The 14883-nt window shown below is 36.2% G+C and overlaps 1 protein-coding gene across 2 annotated transcripts in view; it reads left to right on the forward strand.

Annotated features, from left to right (window-relative positions):
• WDR7 (WD repeat domain 7) overlaps positions 1-14883 on the forward strand; it is a 206132-nt gene that overhangs the window by 66750 nt on the left and 124499 nt on the right. For both annotated transcript variants that reach the window (XM_039322127.1, XM_039322128.1), the window contains one exon: positions 3025-3138. In XM_039322127.1, the coding sequence (XP_039178061.1) occupies positions 3025-3138 (114 nt within the window). The remainder of the gene's footprint in view (positions 1-3024; positions 3139-14883) is intronic.

The raw sequence follows: 14883 nt of genomic DNA on the forward strand, positions 1-14883 counted from the left end.
CTTATACGCCGAGTCGTCTTATACGCCGGAAATACAGGTAGTTTCCGGCGTATAAGACGACGTTCTAGGAATGCGGCCTGGCTATAAAGACAGGGGTCGTCTTATACGCCGGGTCGCCTAATAGGCCGGCATATACGGTATATTTAGATAGAGCAACAAGATCCCATCTTTTTTGGTATTGTGTTTTTGTGGTTTATTTATATTGAGGGGTGTCAGTTTGGACTTGGGCGGAGCCTAAATTGAATTAAGTAAATAAGTAAATATTATGATCACAACATTGACAAAAAGATATTGCTACTTTTAATCAGCAAAACTATGGTTGCATCAGTCCTTCTGCATTGTTGTTAATCTGCAAATAGGTAATTATTTTGTAATAGTCCATGTAAAATCCCTTAACTGGGCAAAATGATTCTTATGCAAAATGGTTAACTTTGCTTAACCAGGTATCTAAAAAGGCACTGAAGACTAGGGAGGTAAGACTGGGTAATCCATGCTTTTGTTCGTTGACTTTATTTCAAAAAAGGACCTGTATTTCACAGTCTGCCTTCATCTGATTTATTTCTGTTTTTCACATATCTCTCTTCTTTTTACCTTTCGCCTCCTCCCTTTGGTCTCCAATGCGGTGTCTGGGTTTATTTATTTTTTATTATTTATGATTTTTTTCCCCTCATGGAGGTTCAGAAGAAATCTGACAGATTTGCTTTATGAATAATAAATAATATGCCCTGGCTTTTCAGTGTTAAATATAAACTAATATAAGCACTGCATTCTGTGGAAGTTGATAATGCTTTCTAAGTAATATCATTGCATATTCTGCTATCTATTTGGTAGCTCTAATTAGTATAGATCAGTGGTTGCTTCTGGATAAGTCACTATTTTTCTGCCTAACTTACTGTCAGGAAAAAATGGTAGAAGCAATGGTCTGCACATTGCCTTGAGCTCCTAGAGGAAAAGCAGGATATAAATCTGTTTTATAATAATAATAAATTGTATTGGGGAGGTTTAGGATGAATTCATCCATATGATGGCATCTTAATTGGTTCCTGCATACCTTTTTCAAGAATACCTCCTCCTTCTTTTCCTTCATAGCCTAGAGTGAGATTTTGAGTTTATCCAATCAGTAAAGGTCAGATGAAAGTGAAGTACTTGGATTCCCTAATAGCAGAATTTTTTTCCTTTGGGAGAATCTTTTGACCAACATAGGAAAGGATTATAATGGAGTTTTGTTGTTGTTGTTGTTGTTGTTAGCATATGACATTGTTACATTAGCCAAGAGACCACAGTGCTATTGCAGAATAGTAGTTTGGTTGCCAAGGTACCAGCCCTGTTGTAGGAAACCCTCGCATGCTTCCCAAGGTGGGCCACAGGATGGTGAACTGGCTTCTCACCAGAAAGACTAGCGGCTCTTCCTGCAGCGTCATCCTCTCCCTCCTCAGAGCCACCTTGCAAATGGGCGCCACAGCTGGGAAGGTTTAGAGCCAGCAGGAATCTGGCTGCCTGCATGGAGCACCAGCTCGTCTCCCCACCAAAGTGGTACTATTTATCTACTCACATAAAACATGCTTTTGACTTGCTAGGTGGGCAGAAGCTGAGGCAACTGATGGGAGCCCATCCTGCCATGAGTCCTAGGACACGAACCTCTGGAGCAGAAACCAGCTCCAGCATCATTAAGCCACTGAGCCACTGCAACTCTTTATAACGGAGTGATGGTAGGGCATTCATGTTGAATGCAAAAGATGTCAGGCTTAATTTCTGTCAGCACTTGGTAGGCTGAGATGGACCCAAGTCTAAAACATCGGAGAACCATGATTGTGCAGTGTAGTCAGTGGCAAATTGGGTGAATTGGTTTTTGACGTTACTTTTCATCTCTCTGGCTTTTGTGTTTGAGCATTTTGAGTTGTTGTATTGTTTAGTGATGTAGATGTCTGACTTCTCCCAGGTGGATACTATAAGCTAGAAGGCTTATAGGCAGGAATTCAAGGACACAACTTTTGATAAGACCATTTGATAGAAAAGCCATTAACACAAAGAAAACCAGAAAGCACATGCACTGTGAGAGTAAGGCTATATAAATAGCAGACTCAAAGCTCAAATCTTGTCCCTCTCTCTCTTGGCCATGCCTTTTTAAGTAGGAGATGTGGTTGGCACCTATGCTTTGTTACTGAAATGGATCACTATGCCCTCAAGACCTTTGGTTTTGACCTTGCCAGTTCTAGCTCTCAAAGTGGCTATATAACAATCTGCCTTGATGCTGAATCTAGAAGATATGCAATATCTTTATATAGCCTCTTTTTTCTTTAAAATGAGCTCTTTAAAAAAAAAGGAACCTAACCCCTTATATACTACTAAATCACTCATGGAGTAAAATATAAATAGGAAGTATAGTTATGCTATTTTGAAATGCATTATTGTACTTACTATACAGTGTCCTAAGTATACAGGGCACTTTGCATGTCTTTGCCCTAATTGAAGACCTCTGCCCTTAGAAGCATACCATATGCCTTTTTCCTTAGAGAGGGAGGGAACAGATGGATAGAAGGAAAAGTTAGGAACAACAAACAGATGGGAAGCAAAGTTACCAACAGGACAAGTGTACTTTTATGTCTTTATGGATTTTCACTGGGGATGAAGCAATTGTTAATTACTAAGTTTCTTGTTCTTAAATGTGAACCTCGTTTTAAGGTAGAACTTTATCCACTCAGATTGTGAGAATATTGCTTCCTGTGCAGGAAGTACCATTTTTGTTTGCCATTAGTTCTATATTACTCCTGAATTTATTAATTAGATCTTGACAAGGTTCAGAAGCCCAAGAAATCTTGAAATCATTTTGAAAAGTTGGGTGAACGTGGGTCAAAAAAACTGACAAAGAAATATCAATTCACAAATTTTTGTAGCATTTCGAATCTCATCTTAATTCATCAGATTATTTAATGTGATAAATGCATAATGTAAAGTTTAAATACGTTTTCTCTAATTCAAAGAAAATTACAAATGGGTTTAATGTTTTGTGTCTTGATGTTTCAGCTGGAGTGACTGCAGAAACTATTCAGACCGTTAATGTTACTCCTGAACAATCAGGATCTGAAGTTAAAATTCAAGAAGAAGAACATGATCTGGTTGACGATGACATCTCAGCAGGTAAGTGTTATAGTCTGTATAATTCCACTGAAACTCTGCTCTTGGTGTGGTATTTCCCCAATCTTTCTGGGTTGGCAGCCCGATGCAGGGGGAGGGGGGAAGACGGGATGGTTTTATGCAGGGGGCAGGCGTGCGCATGTGCTCGCGTGCACAGCTTCATTTGTATGAGCGGCAGGCTTGTGTGATTGGGGCTGTGAGTACCACCACCCACCACTCGCATGAGTTGAGCTGTGTATGTGCATAAGCGCTCGCACATCAGCCTGCCGCTTACACGGCCCAGTTGCAAATAGGCCACGGTCCAGTAGTGGGCTGTCGCCCACAGGTTGGGGAGCCTTGTGGTATTTCACAAGATGTAGTCAACATCCCTCCATTTTGAACAGTGTTTTGCAATAATGCATTTACATCTGAAATTGCATTGTGAAGTTATTTCAGGAATTAATATATCTAGATATATTTCACTTTAAAAACATATTACTACAAAGATTCGGTTGTGTTTTGTTAATGTTATTCCTTAGACTCTGCTTCCTTTTTGCTCAAATATGGCATGAGCAATCTTACAGATTTCCAAAAATTCTTACAATATGCAAATTTTATTTATTAATTAAATTTATTTGCCGCCTATTTTATTTTGAGCAACTCTGGGTAGTTTACAGCATAAAAATATTAAAATATTCAAGTATAAATATTCATCAAATAAGACAACTTGCTGAATTTATTTAAATAGTAAACACTAATTATGGATGTTTGTTCAGTTTATTTTTACAGTGTTTTATTTCCGTAAAGCATCATAGCTCAAGTAGTTGCTTTTGTATAAATCATCTTGGAAAAATGGAGTATTGGTGAGAGGCTGTACTATATCAAAGATACTTTTGCCCAGTTTTATTAATAATATTAATACATTCGTTATGTTATAATTTATTATAATTTTTATTATGGTATAATTTTTAATGCTTGTTTTTTGTGGTCAGTTTTAACTGTCTGCTGCCCAGAGTTATATCCAGGAGATGGGGGTATATAAACATAAATATGAAAGATAGATTAATGAATAAATTAATTAAGGGCAGTTTGGTATAGGTCAAGAATCTATGTCAAGTATCTATGTTGGGCAAATGGAGAATATTCATGACAGATTTCAAACAATAATTCTTTCTTGAGAATAGTTAGTGCAATTAATTAATTGGGCTGCTGTGAACAATGCACATGGTGTTTAACAGAATTGGAAGGGTTCTGGAGGTCTTCTAGTCCAACCCCTGTTCAAACAGGAAACCCTATACCATTTCAGACAAATGGTTATCTAATGTCACCTTAAAAAACTCCAGTGTGGGAGCACCCATAAGTTGGTCCACTGATTAATGTTCTAACTATCAGGAAATTTTCCTTACTTCTAGATTGGTTCTCTCCTTGATTAGTTTTCATCCATTGCTTCTTGTTCTGCCTTCAGATTCTTTGGATAATAGGTTAACCCACCTCTTCTCCTGTTTTGTGGGGTAAAATAAGTACTTATTGCACAATGGAAAAGTTAACAAAAGGAAGGGCAAAATATCTGTAAACAAATCAAATTTTATTCAGTTTAAGGCTTCATTTTGGTTAGGGATGCACTCTGAAGGAATAAAACAGCAACTTAATGACTTTTTCCCTTTTTATTCAAAGGGAGAGATTCTGCATAATGACATTTATAAAGGAATATGTCTAATGTCTCATTTCTTTCATTAATTGATTTTCCTCTTGTTTAAGCTATAAGTAGCAAGTGTACTGAAATAAAAGATTATTTAATTTCTTCACAATTTACATAACTACAAGATTTCTTTAAAAACTAATAAAACAATAGGCTAGAGGTTGTATATGCCCTCTCCTGGATCTTGTTACTTGTCTGAGCCATATATAGATTTTTGTGCAAATTTTAAAAGGCAACTGTATTTCTGTTGACCAGATGGCTATATAAATTACAGTACAAAAATCATGTAGGCATATACAATGAAACCATTATCACTATAAATCTTATTTTGGCTGGCAATTGAAAAGAAATAAGATTTAGTTCATAGTTAGAGTATTTGTGCCACAAAACATGGGGCAGTAAATCCACTGATATTTTGATGATTGTCCACATTTTGTGATCTCTGAGTAATGGTTCCTATTCATTCAAAGCAATGATGCTATATAATTTATGCTTTGGGCTTGACAGCTTTCCATATTTTACATGTGTATTGAGAACTGCCTGATTTGGATATTCAGGCAGTTCAGATATTCATGAAACCAAATTATTAATTAATAAATCTGTGGTAATTTCTGATCTATGATATTATTTTTTAGAATATGGCCACTGTGCTGGAGATTCTTACTTTTTTACTGATAGTTGCCTTGTTGTTTTTAAAAAAGGAATGTAAGATGTTCAAAGTTGGTTAGATATTTACTAATGTTGCTGTCAGGATCAGAGTATTAGTAGCAAAAGACTGCTTCAAATAAAATTGCATTGAATAAATACAATTCTATTGAAATGTGGTGTTTTCATTCCACTTTCTCTATATTTATATATCTATATTTTAAATGCTAATAACTATTGATTCACTTCCCAATGTGAATGTGTCATAGTTTTTACCAAATCAATCAACTTTTTTGTTTATGATTAAAATAAAAGCAAATAAGTTCCACTTCCAGTCCTTGAAAATTCTTTTGTCCATAGGAAGAGACTAGCATTCAAGTTATATGGACAATTGTATCTGATGCAGGACACATAAATTGATAGTCTCCAATTATATAGCCTGTTAAAATAGTTTTTTTAAAAAAATGTTGTTTTAAATGTGAAAAATGAAATGCAGCATTATCAGTAATTAAAATGAATTAACTAGTTGGTTATCCAATTGTTCTAATAGCTGTCATATACTCTACCTTAGTTAAGACACAAAGGAAATATGTCACCTAGAATGAACCTGCATGAAATAAGACAAAGAAATATTATGATTCTAGTAAGTAGCAGTACGTCTCTTAATCTACCATTGATATCCTTTAAATTTGTTTTCTAATAAAATATTTTAATGCATAAAGGAGAGTTATGCATTTGAATTACATTTCTCATGAAATAGAAAAGCACTGTTTGCAGCTTTTGTGTCTGAAGGATTAGTTTCAGCTTTCTTTGGTCAGCACAGCTGACCACATAATAAAAGAAAAGGTCAAAAGTCCCTGACATTGTCAAAATCTGAGATTATAATACTATATCACAACTTCTTGTTGACAGATTTAATGACCTCAACTTAAAGAAGCAGTATGGTCACAGATTAAAATATTCTGTACTCTAGAATATGAGAAGACAGGCCTCAGTTTTATAGGATCTGTGTGGTATATTTTGCTAAGTCAGCCAGCCAGAGGCAGATATGAAAATAGAAAACAAGCATAAAATTCAAAACTTCTGACTATCAGAACTGACCTGGACTCATCATCTGTAATACTCCTGTCCTCTGTGTTGGCAGTATATAAAATTTATACATAAAGCATATAAGCTTGTAAATAAATAAATCATAGTTAAATAATTGCAGATAAAATCTTGACAAACAGATCTACCTTATTTCTACCCATTTGAGTATGGAGTGTAGTTTATCTCTTTTTTGGGCCCTATTATATTTGCATAATTATTTTTGTAACCTCCATTGTCATAGTTCCACTGAAATATCTTTTGAGTTTTTGCCTAACTTATTTCGAGATGATATAAAATCTTAGTGAAGCTGTCCTTCATGAAGTTGCATTCATTTATATTTGTTGTAGCCGCCCATTCCATCAGAGTCTGGGCAGCTTACAATATTGGCAGATGGTACAGTTTAAAAACATAAAGCAACACTGGCACCTATAAGAGAATATTACCAGAAAGGACCCACAACCACAGTAACCCTTAATCCAGGTCTCAAGGGCTTTCCAAATGCCTAGGAGAGAAGGCACCATCCATAGTTCTGGAAGGATGCTCTCCCAGAAGATCGCACTGCATAAAAGAAGCTGGTCTCACATTTCTAACTCTGAACCCAACTGTTCTGCTGGTTAACAACCTCAATAAAGTTATTTGAATTTTGAACTCAACTTTATTCTGTTGGATTCTTTGCATCTGTAAAATGAAAGAAATGTCTGTTTTATTTTTATATAATAAAAATACCTTGATTTTGCAAATGGGGCATAATTACTTCCATTCATTTACTAAAGTTTCATTATTTTTTTCTTTGTGCAAGCAGCAGAAAAAGCAGACATTGTTTAGATGTGCTGTGGATTAAATTTACCTCACACTAAGGTTTGGCTAGTTTTCAACAATTCCAATCAGCAGTATAAAATGTACATTATGGTATTCTTGAAATAGTTTGTAGTTCTGTCAATGAGCAGAAATCTAATTTGAACATCTGTCTTTGCCATGCTTTGTATTCTGATCTTTTAGTGTCACACAGATCATGTGGAGAGCGATATAAATGCATCTTAAAATCCCTGCTCACTGAAGTCCATTGTTCCTTTTAAAAAAATAATCTACTTCAGTAACACCATCATGATGTTTCCTCCGTCCAGATTTACCCTATACTTTCAATAATGTCTTTTATATATTTGGCAAAATACATTATCACTATAAGTTCAGAAATGTAAATATAATAGAAATGAATTATTTTTGAATGCATCTAATGGTGAAAAAATAACCATTTCCAGTGTTCAAGAATATAGTTGAAAGAGGATTTAGTGCAAGACTGTGTATTGATCTAGGCTTCTTGATAGTTTCTGAAATTCCTTGCTAATAAAGCATCTGTATATCCCTTCTGGCTGGCAGAGTTGAGGTAATTTTGTATGATATTGAAGAGTGAACCAAGTTTAGAATGCAAAAGTAGAAGCCATCATGAAAATACATCTCTCTCCTTCATACTTAGCGTAAGAAATAAAGTATTCTTCCTGTCTCTGTTACAGAAAGTTTAGGAAAACTCTAAAGCTTCTTACTTTCTGCAGTCTTAATTCCTGTGATGGCAGATTGAAGGTAAATAGGATCTTGTTATTGTTTTAAATGTTTTTTGGGGGAACAACAAACCAGAGAATGCATATAAATCAACTGGGTGGAGTAATATTTTATTCATAAAATAGGCTTACTTATGAAATAAGACTTATTGTGTAAAGGAAGCTTGTGTTACAAAATTCCTTCTATTTGCCTAAAGTGCTATTCTGTTACTTTAAAGATTCTACAGCAGACGTCCCGAACCCCCAGACCATGGCCCACTACTGGGTCGTGAACCGTTTGGAACTGGACCATGAAAGCCAGCCACTTGCGCAGAACCATCTCCTCCCCCCACCACCGATCCACAAAGCTGGAAAGGTTGGGGAACTCTGCTTTATAGTACTTTTCTTAACTAGTGTGTTTCTTTCATTGTTTATGTCTACCTTTTTTTCTTGCTTTTGCTTCCTCTCTTTATTAGTGTGCTTATTTCCAGTTGTTTCCTCTGGTTTTGCATACTAATTTTCAATTAGTTAAGTGGACTTTGGGGCTATTTACTTACTCCATCTTTCTTGGACAGTTTTATAGAGACAAATACCTGTAGATGTTTTTTCTTCTGTTGTTCTCAGCCCTGCTCTTCTCTCTCGGACCTTCAGCCACCAGACTACTGAACAGCTGCAGGTCTCTTTCTTGAGGTCTTTGAGTCTTTCTTTCCTGCTTTGAACCTTTCTGTCACCTAGATTCACCATAGCTTTTTCCTCTCGATGAGCAGCACTTTCATAGTCTCTGACAAACTTCAGCTTTCACTTCTCCAACGAGAAGCTAAAAAAAGCTCTAATAGCATCATCTCTCTTTTTTAACCTTCTCAGTTCCACTTCTCACTTTCTAGAAAGATAAGGTGTGTACATGTAATTTAGAGTCTTAAGTGACAGGGAGGAGCTCCCATGATTGATGACCTTGAAGCTTCTGGCCACAGATCTACTGGAGAGTCAATGTCCTCAGGGTTCTAATTTATGATAAAAGACCTATCAGAATTGTGCCACTCATTAGATACTTTATGGTGACCATTCATATCATGGGTGTCATATCTCCCATTTTAATTGTTATCATTTGGTCAACTTGTGCTCTTATAAAGACCTTGGATGAACATACTTTAAAAAAAATAGAGATTCAGTTGTGGTAGGGTGTTTCCTAATCATAAAACAAATTTGATAAATTTTGAAGGCTAGAAATAAAAAGATAAAAAGATCTCATAATTTGTAAATAATTGTGCCTCATAATGGATTTTTGACCTGGCAGACCATAATACTTTGCAAAGAATTCCACATAGCATTTGTTTTTAGTTAATATATGAAAAAAATGCCAGCCTATATTATAAAGCAAAGGTTTTTTCTTAAAATAAATGCATCATGAGCTACTGATTTATTTATTTTATTCAATTTTAAGGCTGGTCAATTCATGACCAGCTGTAGGTGGCTTACAGACAAAAAAGAAAAGCAAAATATATAAATATGAATAAAAAGATCCTTGATAACCAGAAGAACAATATATCCAACCATAGACAAACATAGCTAAAGAGGGCTCCATAACCCCTGAGAGATTTACCAGGTTTTCAACAGTTTTATGAACATCCCAAAGTGGGACCACATGAATTTCTGGAGGGGGAGGTGATTCCACATTTCCTAGGCTCCCCAAATGAGATTTATCAAAGGGACCCAGAGATCTTCATGGGCAGAAACAGTTGGAGATAGACAGACCATCAAATAACTGGGGTTGTGGGGATGTATTTAAAAATCCTTTTACAATTCCATTAGTCTTAATAAGGTTAGGAGTACTGCAAAACTTGCTACCACTTTGAACAATTCCGGAGCAGGCTTGTGACGGCAAAGCAAGTAGAAAAGCCCAAAGCAAATTTTGAATGATAGCTAAACCTTGGATATATCCATCTATCAAAACCGTCTCCAAGTCAAAGCAGTTTTATTTATTACGTATTTATTATTTATTGTTGAGTTTTGGTTCATGGGCCGGTTGCAGAAATTCATTTATCATTTTAAGAGCTTGTGGTATCATAGGAGAAATCCTGCCGGAAACGATAAACAGATATATACTACAAATTGTCTCTCTCTTCTACATATCAAATTTAATCAAACTTCTAGATGTTTAATTTCACATGAACATGAAACAGCAGCACTGTTTTAGACCCTGTCAAACTTCTCATAGGTCCACAAAGTTGAAGGAGGTATTTGAGTTTTTTTCCCCCCATAACAGCCTAAAGATCCTGTGCATTTCAAGAAAGGGTTTTTTGGCAGTGCTCCCCAACCCCAACTTTTTCGGCTTTGCAAACCAGCGGGCAAGGAGAGATAATGGTTCTGTGTGAGCAGCAGGTGCATGTGCTTGTGTGAACGGCAAACACACATACGTGAGAGTGCCCGCTGCTCACGCAAATGGAGCTGTGCGCACAGGCTCGCCTGCCATTTGTGCAACCCAGTTCCGAACGAGCTGTGGCCCAGTACTGGGCTGTGGCCCAAGGGTTGGGGACCCCTGTTTTATGGCAAAGGGAACCCAACCTGACCAAGATATCTTTTGGCCAGAACATATATTGCTGCCCCACCTTTCTATCTTATTCTCTTTACAACCTTTCTTTTTCATCTTGTATCTGTTGTGTCTGGGGCAAGGACTGTCTTTTAATCACTATGCAGCATTTTAGGCGCAATTTAAATGTAGCATAGAAAAGATGACCGTGTCAGCAAAAAGTAGCCAGTTTCCTACAACATAGCGGTATAAGCATGCTGCTAACGGTCCATTAATAATGTAATACGTGCATTCACCCCAGAAAGGTTTGGATGAGCATTTAGTCAGGACTGACCTAAGTATTGGTCTCCTAATCCCATTTATGTGCAATTGCTTAGTTTCTGAAATCAGCTGAGATTCATAATAGGACTAGTCAATATTCTACTTTGCTTTAGGGAACGAAAGATAGACAGTTTAATATAAAGTCTAAAAACAGTTATTTAGCCAGATAAAGAAGCAAGACCATTTAAAATGTTTCATGAAAGCAAGATGCTTCTTCTCTAAATAGATATTTAGGTTTATGGTTATAATATTAGGAGATGTAATCCACTAGTATGCTTTTGTTAGTAGAAGCAGTTTCTGCTGATGAGATGGGAGAGGATTATTTTCTCACTCCTCAGTCTCACCATGCACACTTTATCCATCCCTCTAAAACAATATGTGTATGTCTGCGCACGCATACACACACACATACACAAACCACAACATATCTTTGAAAATCCCTCAATTTTCTATAATAGATTTTTGAGGCTGCAGGGAGGCCTGCCGAAGAGAGCAACCCTTTTGAGATAGCAAGAGCTCATTAGCACTGCATTACATTCCACCCTGTGAATTTTGAACATACGAACAGGGACTTTCTTTATGAAAAAGCAGCCCATGTATTGATTGAAATAAGGCTGGGCAAGAATGTCACACATTTAAAAAATGGACATTTGGCGCCATAAGTAATGTAATGTTAATGTGGTAAACAAAAGGGTGTTAACTTTGATTTTGTACTGTTGACTGATAGTAAAAAAAAAACCACGCTGCCTTCCCTGGCATACTCCATATTCCTTAAGCAGCTTAATCCACGCTGTTTCTAAAGTATGTTGTGAGCCTGTCTTAAGTTATTCTCCAAATTCATTCATGGTCAGCAGCTGTATCCGTTCAGTGGAACCAAGTACTGTGTTTTCTTTTATCTTGCTTTTCTTCTTAAGGCCTGAGGAATAATATATTTGCCCATTCTTTACCAGTCTCTTACCAAGAGAAAGCAAAATTTTCACAGTGGTCTGTAATCAGTTTTATTGAAAGGAAAAGGGGATTAGAAAAGCTGTGGCAACTGGATGTACTTACTTCAGTATCCTACTTAATTCTGTTGGATATTGCTTAACTTTTTGCTTACCGTCAGTTGATAATGATGGTTCTACCTTGTAATGTTTTGTAACTTTTTCTTTTTCTCGGGCTCAAGAAGCCTATTTATCTGTTTTTTTTAATCATTAAAGTATTCATGATAAATTGATTTGTTCTATAAAATGAATAGATTTATTCACTCTATTTTGTTTTAAAATGTATATTTTACATTTATATTATGAACTTGGTAGATCCAGAGAGTTCTAGAAGCTTGGCGATTTTCCTGACAATTTGATAGGCATTTCTCTTTTGCACATGGTAGATTTCTGGAATATGGAGGTGACTGAGTTGCTGGTTAAGTTTGCATTTTTCCAGGTACTAAGCAGTTTACAGATAATCCCTGAATTACGGATGTAATAGAGCCTGCCAATTACATTCGTAACCCAAGGATTTGTTAATTGGATCCCGTTAAATGAACATGGTTGCTCCCTGCTGTACCCAATGCATTCATGAATTGAATGCACAGGTTGTTAAATGATAGAGTCTTTTTGAAATGCTTCCTTTCCACATCTCTTACATTTGAAACATATTGCTTTTTTCTCACCAAATTTGAGCCTATTCTTCCCTGCTTTCTTCCCATAGCATTTTACATATGCTTTCTCAAGTGACTTCACTTTTAAATTCAGATTGGCTGTGTTAAGTCTTAGAAACCAAGGTGGCTTAGTGGGAGCTATGCTTTGTGTGGCACACATGGAAAATGAGAGTTCTATAAGTTTTGGAAGGTGAAGAATGAATATTGGCTTAGGTACATAGATAGATAAATCCTTTGGGTGAGTTCACAGTTGAACACTGAAAAAGAGTGGTTACAAGTAAGTAGACAGTTCTTTTATTTATTTTTTATTTATTAATCAAATTTATATGGCCGCCTATCTCATGGAATGTGACTCTGGGTGAGGTACCTTACAAAAAGAGTAAATAAGTAAAAAAGTCATTAGTCAAAACCATTATACAATACAGTAGACAATTGTACAATATACAATTATATACAACAGAATTAAAAGAATTAAAAATTATAAAATCAAAGCTGAAACTGAAAAAGAATAATAGATGGAGGAATATTGATAACAAGGGAGCCGCCTCACGAGTTTACCCATCCCTTGGGATCCCCTGGGATCATTAGGGCTCAAGGGAATATTTCGTGAATTCTGTACTGCAGTAAATACTTCACTGTTTTCCTTACACCTTTACAGCTTCATTTTGTTGGCGAGGTAATGGAGTGTTAAATTTTGAGTCCAGAGAGCTGCAGATAATCCTCAACATATGACTGTAATAGAGTCTGCCCATTACAGTCATATGTCATAACAATTATAAAATGGCCCAGTCATGTGACCAAACTAATTTTACGGTGTTTTTTGTGGCACTCATTAAACATATACAGCAGTCACAAATGCAAACACAGAGGTCATTAAGCGAATGCAGTAGTCGTCAGTGTGAATCCATTATTCAACTATAGGTGCTGTTTTGCTGAAAACCAGAATAAATGCTGAGTGCCCAAAATGCAGTTCCATGACTGCAGGGAGAGACGAAGATCAGAATTTCAGATCTAGGTCACAAGTCCCCTTTTTCATATAGGTTGTAACTTCAGGCGGTCGCTAAGCAACCGGTTGTAAGTTGAGGACTGCATCTTATGCTATGCAATATGATAAAAATCAGATTTTCAACTAAAAGTGTTCACTCCCTATTCAGAATTTCTGATGTTACCTCTCCTAGTTGTCAGCCACGCCTCATCATGTTGAGTGGGGAAATGGTGACTATTGTGACATCAAGACACAAATCAGCTTTGCTAGCTTTTCATTATGAGAAAGGGAAGGAATTAGTTGCAGAGCTGTTTACAACATTATTTCTCTCGCAAATTAAATTGTTAAGCGTTTTGTGTTCAGCCTATGTTTGCTAATATTCTAAAACATTATTCGGCTTTCCAAATTATTTTGGCCTGAGAAAAGGTGAACTCCGTGCTCTGAAAAGCAGTTGATTAGCACATATATTAGCATCCAGTTACACATCCTTGAAAATCCCCTGTGCTCTAATACCTTGCCTTCTTTAAAATTGTGCTTAGAAGGCTCTTGCCATAATTTCTATGGCTTTTTGTAAGATGTTATCTGTCTCTTGAAACTTAAACTACTCCACGTAAATCACTCTGCTCCATTCCTGTAAAATGGCCCAAGTTGGCTTCTTTATGGTCCTCCAGGGTCAGAGTTCACCGCTGCTGTCAGAAACCGCAGGCTTTTTCTTTCATCAGCATTATCGTTGTGTCTGACAGCTTCCATTGCTAAATAAAAGGCAGTTTGCAAAGAAAGAAAACTGAATGACATTGTCTTCAATATATTTGCCACTTTTGGTGGTCTTTGTTTTTTATTGGAAGATTTCATACTTCCTTCAACATATTTATAAAATTTAAGAGTTTTGGAAAGCTTATCTTTGTTTGGCTATTCAATAACAACAAGTGATTTGAAGTTCAGAAGGCTATAATATTCTGGATATTTCAGGATAATCCCCATCCTCTAATCTGTTTGTACTGAATTCATACCTCAAACTAGATGGGTAGATTTGTAACACCTTGTAAAATACTAATAATAATAACTTTCAGATTGAAGTTGAATTAATACTTGAATACTTCATTTATTTAGCCAAGTGTAATTAGACACACAAGCAATTTGTTTCTGGCGCACAAGTTCTCAGTGTACATGCAAAGCAACAGAATAATGATAATCATCATCATCATAGTAATACCAATAAGAGGGGGGAGTAAAGAAGTTAATTAGAAGGATAAATGATAGTACTACAGCCATACTACATGAGTAAATACGTATAGACATTAGACAGCACTGTGAGAATTAGATGTTCAG

The sequence above is a fragment of the Crotalus tigris genome, unplaced genomic scaffold, assembly GCF_016545835.1.
Source record: "Crotalus tigris isolate CLP2741 ecotype Arizona unplaced genomic scaffold, ASM1654583v1 scf7180000023830.6690815, whole genome shotgun sequence".
Taxonomy (NCBI): Eukaryota; Metazoa; Chordata; class Lepidosauria; order Squamata; family Viperidae; genus Crotalus; species Crotalus tigris.